This window comes from Ipomoea triloba, chromosome 14, assembly GCF_003576645.1.
Source record: "Ipomoea triloba cultivar NCNSP0323 chromosome 14, ASM357664v1".
NCBI lineage: Eukaryota > Viridiplantae > Streptophyta > Magnoliopsida > Solanales > Convolvulaceae > Ipomoea > Ipomoea triloba.
This window is the reverse complement of record NC_044929.1, coordinates 16,307,426-16,315,664: the sequence shown is the minus strand read 5'-3', so window position 1 is coordinate 16,315,664 and position 8,239 is coordinate 16,307,426. Positions and strand designations below refer to the sequence as shown.

At 38.3% G+C, this 8,239-nt stretch overlaps 1 protein-coding gene across 1 annotated transcript; it reads left to right on the top strand.

Moving 5' to 3' along the window:
* Nucleotides 1–2,605: 2,605 nt before the first annotated feature.
* On the top strand, nt 2,606–7,628 carry LOC116004658 (calcium-dependent protein kinase 17-like). The gene is made up of 8 exons (XM_031244792.1): nt 2,606–3,428; nt 4,058–4,201; nt 4,410–4,562; nt 4,651–4,766; nt 5,258–5,425; nt 6,904–7,031; nt 7,145–7,244; nt 7,337–7,628. Exons 1-8 carry the CDS (start codon nt 2,744–2,746, stop codon nt 7,439–7,441), a joined length of 1,599 nt encoding a protein of 532 aa, XP_031100652.1. The 5' UTR covers nt 2,606–2,743; the 3' UTR covers nt 7,442–7,628.
* The last annotated feature ends 611 nt before the right edge of the window (nt 7,629–8,239 follow it).

Here is an 8,239-nt window from a genome sequence, read left to right as displayed (position 1 = left end):
AAATTAGGAATTACCTAAGAACTTGCAATTGAAATCCAAAACAAATGTCTTCCAAGTTGATCTTCTTCTTACAAGATTAATAGAGTAAAGTGTTCTTCTATAAAAGTCTTCTCTCAACAATCTAGAAATGTGTTCTAAGAATGATCTCAAACTAAAAGTCTCTAAGTGTCTAGTATCCCCCTAAAAATATCTAATCTAAACCTTTAAATAGCTTCCTCCAATGCACTTAACATCATTTCGCGCCCAGGGTCATTTCCACGAGCGTGGATCGCTCATGGATTTTTCACTTAAACACCTCATTCTTTGAACCTATCACAAAGCTTCTCCACAAATCCCGCAATGGCTTGTGACGGTAATAATGTGTTACCGGATATTATTTGAGTATTATTGAGTATTTGAATACAATATTTGAGTGCAGTGCTCAGTGTACAAATGAGTTCAGTGTGAGTTTTGTCTAAGTTTTTGTGTCGTGTCTCTACTTTGCGTTGTGAGTCTTTTTATTTCCTTCAGCTCAGTAATGGAGCATTAATGCTGAGGAGCTGAACGTTGGGCATCAATGCTCAGGAGCTGAACGTTGGGCATTAATGCTAAGGAGCTGAACGTTGGGCATCAATGCTGAGGAGTTGGACCGTTGAGCATTGATGCTGGTAGTTTGAACGTCAACTGTCTTGACAATGTTTTGGGTCCTGCCAATGGTTCCGGGTCGGGTACCCAATTACCATGTCTGCTTGCAATCTTTTAATCTCATGTCTCATGGCTTCTACTTTCGCGTCATTGGCAACTTGCTCCTTCACCTCATGCATCTCGACTTTGGAATCTCTCTTATTGTACCAAAATGATGTATTAGAGGAAATCCTCTCAATTAATTCTTCGGCTTCCGCCAGTGATGAAGACACAAAGGCCCTAGGGGAGGATGAATCCAACAACATCTTGCTCTCATATGTGAGTCCTCCATAGAAAGAACTTATCACATCCCATGGATGGAGTAGGTCTAGTGATCATTTCCTTTTCAATGATTTGAATCTCTTCCAAGCTTCCACTTTCAACAAGAAGATACACAATAATCACAATTCACAAATTTCAATTAGCAATTCAATTCACACTAGCATATTGCAATGAATTCACAATTCAATCCCTAAAATTGCCTAGCCACTCATGATAGATAATTTGACACAAATTGAATTGAAGGAAAACATGAAATCGAAATGAGAAATGAAATATTACTACACTCCAATCCAAAATTGAATCCAATCTACAATTTATAATTACCCTGAGTTACTGAGTTCTGTCTAATCAATTATGTTTACCATGATAGAAAGTGAAAGATCGAAGAAAAGAACAAAAAATCGTGGTTGTGAAGCTATTTGTGATACTGATACAACTGCAGACTGAGTAGAACTTTTAAAAAATATTCAGGTGCTTTTGTTCTTTTTTTTTTTTATACACAGTTTTTAAAATTGTTTTATATAATGTTACTTAAAAAACATTTATCTTATGGTGAAAAAAAAAAGAAAAAAAAACAATTATCGATGATTTTGAAAAGAAAACAAAGAAAAGACCAAGACCATGTTAATGGCGATTTTGTGTATTGAGAAGGATATGCTAGAGAATGTTAATCTTGATGCAATTATCGATGATTTTGCATAGTACGTAGAATTTTTTGTCATGATTATTTTTGTATTTAAAAAATGTTGAAACTTTTCTAATAGTTTTTCATGTTATTTGATATTATTATTATTTTTAGTATTATTAAATTTAAATTTTAGTTTTTTCATATAGGGGCCCATTTTTATAATTTCGCCCAGGGCCTCTAAAATGTTTGGACCGGCCCTAACTCCTGTTCACTGGACAAAGGACTCAAGCATCAACAAACGGAAGCTATGGGCTATGGCTGGAGGTTAGTAGGTTTGATATTTCTTACGACGTATTAAAATGATTACGTGGATTATGTGCTTAAAACCCACATTAGTTTTTGAGAACGTTAGAACTTTGCTTTGCTAGCCGCTCAAAATAAGTTGATAATTTTGCTTTACCGCAATGACAGGATGCAAAGTTTGAATTTTATAAAAGATTTTAAAAAATGGTACCTTTTTAGCTACCGTAGAGTGTAGGCTTGGGTCGTTATTACCAAAAACTAAGAAAGGATGGTATGGTGAAAAACAAAAGTGAGGTATGAGATGATTTTGGGTTTGTTATAGACACATGTGTAGAAGCATGTGGATGCCTTGTTCCAATACAGTTGAGACACATACAAGGCGATCGATCGATCGTTTGAGAAGCATTGGAACAGTAGAAGAAATACATTCATAATAATGCATATCTATTATGGAGCGATGGAAAATAAGAATAAAATTGCATAACGTAACATATAATATATAATATAGTGATGATAGTGGTAGTGATGAGGATGGGATGTGGTAGCTACAATCTCTCGCCATCGATCATTCTTCTCCTGAACTGATCCGATCCGATCCAATCTTCCAATGAACGACGACCTAATTCTCATGCATCGTTAGGTTAGTTCTATCTCATTGATCGATCTCTGCACCAGTATTATTATTATTTCTCTAGATCGCTATGAAACCATTTGGTTGTGAGTCCCAGCAGCCTCCAATATTTTCTCTCTCCCGTCCCATCTATCCTCGATTACTTCTCTCTTCTTCTTCTTCATTGCTATCATCTATCGTCCTCACTACGTACGTACCCATTCTTCATTCATTCCCCGCCCATCTCCCCTATTCCAATGGGGAACTGTTGCGCTCAGGGCGATTCCTCCGGTGATCCTCAGAGCGCAACAAATGGGGGCTCGAAAAAGAATAATAATAATAATAATGGGTGCAGCGATGGGTCATCCGCAGCAACCACGCCGCCCAAGACGGCCACCCCGCCCTCCACCTCGTCAGGCTCAGGTGGGAAGATAGGGCAGGTGTTGGGTCGGCCCATGGAGGACGTTCGGACGACCTACAGCATCGGGAAGGAGCTGGGGAGGGGGCAGTTCGGGGTGACCCACCTTTGCACTCACAAGAAATCGGGCGAACAGTTTGCGTGCAAGACCATCGCGAAGCGGAAACTGGTGAACAAGGAGGATATTGAGGACGTGCGGAGGGAGGTTCAGATCATGCACCACTTGTCGGGTCAGCAAAACATCGTGGAGCTCAAGGGAGCCTACGAGGACAAGCACTCGGTGCATTTGGTTCTGGAGCTGTGCGCCGGCGGAGAGCTCTTCGACCGCATCATCTCTAAGGGGCATTACACCGAACGCGCCGCCGCATCGCTGCTGAGAACCATTGTGCAGACCGTCCACAGCTGCCATTCCATGGGCGTCATCCACAGAGATCTCAAGCCCGAGAACTTCCTACTCTTGAACAAGGATGAGAATTCTCCTCTCAAGGTTACGGATTTCGGCCTCTCCGTCTTCTACAAGGAAGGCATGTACCTCTACCTACTAGTGTTGGAAAAATCCCGCCTAGGCGCCGATTAATTCCCACCTAAGCGCTAGGCGTGCGTTGTTGGACCGCCTAGCGTATCACATTAAATGGTGATCTAGCCGGTTGGCCGTGATCTAGCCGGTTGGCCGGCTAGGCGACCGCCTACGCCGCCTAAGCTAGGCCACCAAAGCACCGCCTAGGCGTCGACTAGGCACCGACTAATCCTTCTAGTAGGTCGATTAACTATTGTTCTTTTTTTTAATGAGTTATTTCAGTCAAAACAACATCGTTTTGAACGAAATAATCCTAAATTGTACAAACTTTAGATATTTTTTAGGTTAATATTTAATATTTTAGTATTAACTATTAATTTTAGTATTAACTATTAAAATATTATATAATTTATAATTATTAGTCTTTAAAAAATTAAAAATACTTAAACAAATTTTTAAAACATAAAAAATAAAATAAAAAAAATACACGGGCACCGATTAATCCCCGGCTAGGCATCCTAAGCCTAGGGAGCGTGTAGCGATTTTTTCAACCATGGTAGCTACCTACCTATATCTTCCTTTCCTAGCTAGCTTTAACATCAAAATAAATATTTAATTATTTCTTTCTTTCTTCAGGAGAAGTATTTAAAGACATAGTAGGCAGTGCATATTACATAGCACCAGAAGTCTTGAAAAGAAGTTATGGACCTGAGGTTGACATATGGAGTATTGGAGTAATGTTATATATTCTTCTTTGTGGAGTTCCCCCTTTTTGGGCAGGTATTGCTTCCCATTATATAAACCACACTAAATATTTCATATATACATATAGTACGTAACACTGGATATAAATTAAATAAATTTGTGACTACATATATATATAATTTGAAAAATATTGTATTTGGGGTAAAATTATATATGTATATATATATTATGCATGCTAATGCTAAAGCTAAACACATGGAATGGAATGATTGATGTATTTCAGAATCAGAGAATGGAATCTTCAATGCAATATTGCGTGGGCATATTGATTTTACAAGTGATCCATGGCCTTCAATTTCACCTGGTGCAAAGGACATTGTTAGGAAGATGTTGAAGTCAGACCCAAAGCAAAGGTTGACAGCTTTTGAAGTCTTGAGTAAGTTTTCTTAACTTTATATATATATATATATATATATATATGTGGGCCACTACATCTTTAAAAAATATATATGATGCGTGTACAGATCATCCATGGATCAAGGAGGATGGAGAAGCACCAGATACACCACTAGACAATGTTGTCTTGGATAGAATCAAACAGTTCAGAGCCATGAACAAGTTCAAGCAAGTTGCTCTTCGGGTAATAAAATAAAATATTTTTTATAGTGATGTTCTAAGAGCTAGCATAGCAGCATGACTATCATCATATCATATCATATGGATCAATTATTATTATTATATTCTCTATTCTTCATATCCTTAGCTTATATAATTGGAATTAATCGAATTAGGTAGTATGATGGATACGTTGGAAATTTATATAGTAATGGAATTACGTAGCAAGTATGATGGATATGTTGGAAATTTATATGGCAGAGCAACTCGAGATTTTTGTATATCTTTTTGTATCTCATAACTAGGTCTGAATCGGGTATTCATGTTACTTGTAAAGAGATATTAAAGACTACTTATAAGAAAATTATTACATGTCTGAAGATGTGAAATTATCCAGTTTTTGTTCCCTTATTTTCTTCTGCATGTATTTTTTGTTGTATCTCAAAATAATACAGAATACAAGTATTTTTTTTCCAAGGGATATGATGTTGGGTTTGTTGGATGATATACATACAGGTGATAGCAGGGTGCTTGTCAGAAGAAGAAATAATGGGATTGAAGGAAATGTTCAAATCCATGGATACAGATGGGAATGGCACTATTACCCTTGAGGAGCTAAAGCAAGGCTTAGCTAAGCAAGGGACAAAGCTTTCAGAATATGAAGTTAAACAGTTAATGGAAGCTGTAAGTTAATTAATTAATTGCTAATTAAAAGTAGATCGAGTTGAACTACTGACACTATATATATAGAGTCATGATCAGGTACGGCCGTGCTCTCCCGTGCGGTTCACACCACTCAATGTTACGAAATACACCACTCAATTATATTTCGTAACATTGAGTGGTGTGTGACCGCACGGTCGCACGGGAGAGCACAGCCGCACCTGAAATTATATATATATATATATATATATATATATATATATAGAAATAATTTCAGGTGCGGCTGTGCTCTCCCGTGCGACCGTGCGGGCACACACCACTCAATGTTACGAAATATAATTGAGTGGTGTATTTCGTAACATTGAGTGGTGTGTGCCCGCACGGTCGCACGGGAGAGCACAGCCGCACCTGAAATTATATATATATATATATAGAAATAATTTCAGGTGCGGCTGTGCTCTCCCGTGCGACCGTGCGGGCACACACCACTCAATGTTACGAAATATAATTGAGTGGTGTATTTCGTAACATTGAGTGGTGTGTGCCCGCACGGTCGCACGGGAGAGCACAGCCGCACCTGAAATTATATATATATATATATAGAAATAATTTCAGGTGCGGCTGTGCTCTCCCGTGCGACCGTGCGGGCACACACCACTCAATGTTACGAAATATAATTGAGTGGTGTATTTCGTAACATTGAGTGGTGTGTGCCCGCACGGTCGCACGGGAGAGCACAGCCGCACCTGAAATTATATATATATATATATAGAAATAATTTCAGGTGCGGCTGTGCTCTCCCGTGCGACCGTGCGGGCACACACCACTCAATGTTACGAAATATAATTGAGTGGTGTATTTCGTAACATTGAGTGGTGTGTGCCCGCACGGTCGCACGGGAGAGCACAGCCGCACCTGAAATTATATATATATATATATAGAAATAATTTCAGGTGCGGCTGTGCTCTCCCGTGCGACCGTGCGGGCACACACCACTCAATGTTACGAAATATAATTGAGTGGTGTATTTCGTAACATTGAGTGGTGTGTGCCCGCACGGTCGCACGGGAGAGCACAGCCGCACCTGAAATTATATATATATATATATAGAAATAATTTCAGGTGCGGCTGTGCTCTCCCGTGCGACCGTGCGGGCACACACCACTCAATGTTACGAAATATAATTGAGTGGTGTATTTCGTAACATTGAGTGGTGTGTGCCCGCACGGTCGCACGGGAGAGCACAGCCGCACCTGAAATTATATATATATATATATAGAAATAATTTCAGGTGCGGCTGTGCTCTCCCGTGCGACCGTGCGGGCACACACCACTCAATGTTACGAAATATAATTGAGTGGTGTATTTCGTAACATTGAGTGGTGTGTGCCCGCACGGTCGCACGGGAGAGCACAGCCGCACCTGAAATTATATATATATATATATATATATATATATATATATTAATTATATTATATTGCATTTGATCCTGGCCGCAGGCTGATGCTGATGGAAATGGACTGATAGACTATGAAGAGTTTATTACAGCAACAATGCACTTGAACAAACTGGACAGAGAAGAGCATCTCTACAAGGCATTCCAATACTTTGACAAAGACAATAGTGGGTAAGTGAAACTCACTCTACTCTTGCTTAGCTGAGCTGAGCTCAGGAGTTAGCTAGGGTACCTTATTCCTTGTTTTAATTTAATAATTGAATTGTCCATGCATCTATAATCAGATTCATTACAAGAGACGAATTGGAGCAGGCTTTACGTGATTTTGGTATGAGTGACGATAATGATATAAAAGAAATTATTTCTGATGTTGATGCAGATAATGTAAGTAATAAAGAATTAAAATATACTCCTAATAATTAATTAATAATGAAAGTAAGGTATATTGAATGAATATAATGAAATGGTTTGTGCAGGATGGGCATATCAACTACGATGAGTTTGCAGCGATGATGAGGAAAAGCGATCCGGATGTTGCCGCCAATCCTAAGAAACGGAGAGATGTGTTTGTTTCGGCATGATCGAGATCGAGGGAATAGAATAGCTTCCCAGTTTTGCATATTATATATAGTGGAGGGGAAATCAAATTAAATTAAATGTATTAGCCCTTTTTGACGTACATTTTGAAGTATAGGATATATATATGTATATATGCTCATGAATATTTTAACTGTAAAAAGGCTAATCGTTTTGTTTTCACGACACCTATCTATATTGTTAAACGTGGCATGCAATAACTATCCCAATATTTACCATAATTCATTAATTCTAACCTAACTTCGACTTTAACATCAATTAATCAAACATCATTCACCATTTCATTGAAAACTTAAAAATAAAAATTACTCCCTCTGTCTCATTTTACCTGTCCTGTTTATTATTCATTGGCCAAACCAACTCGTTCTTCATTGCTTATTTTCTTTAGTAATTTTTAATTATTTTTAAATTTGATTTTTTGCGTTTAATAATACTTTTAATATAGTTTCTAAATATATAAATTTTATATACTAATACTAAACTTAATATTATGAAAATTTGAATTAAAAATAACTTCAGTCAAGCCTCGTTAACCGAATCAGACAAACAAAATGGGACGGAGGTAGTATATTAGAACAAATAGGATCGCGTTCTGGTGCGTACTGGCCACCCAGGAGAGAAGAACTGCGGACGAATCACAGTCACAGCGCGCCACGTGTCCGGAATGTAGTCGCATATAACGTTATAACTAGGTGCATAAATGCTAACAAGGTAAATTACTTGCACCTGTAAGTGAAAATAGGTGCACACGTGCAAGTAAAATGTATCACAAGTGCAAGTAA

Coding starts and splice junctions, on each gene's coding strand:
- LOC116004658 (XM_031244792.1), top strand. CDS start 2,744: ATGGGGAACTGTTGCGCTCAGGGCGATTCCTCCGGTGATCCTCAGAGC. Junction 3,429..4,057: donor CTCCGTCTTCTACAAGGAAG/GCATGTACCTCT, acceptor TTCTTTCTTCAG/GAGAAGTATTTAAAGACATA. Junction 5,426..6,903: donor TTAAACAGTTAATGGAAGCT/GTAAGTTAATTA, acceptor TCCTGGCCGCAG/GCTGATGCTGATGGAAATGG.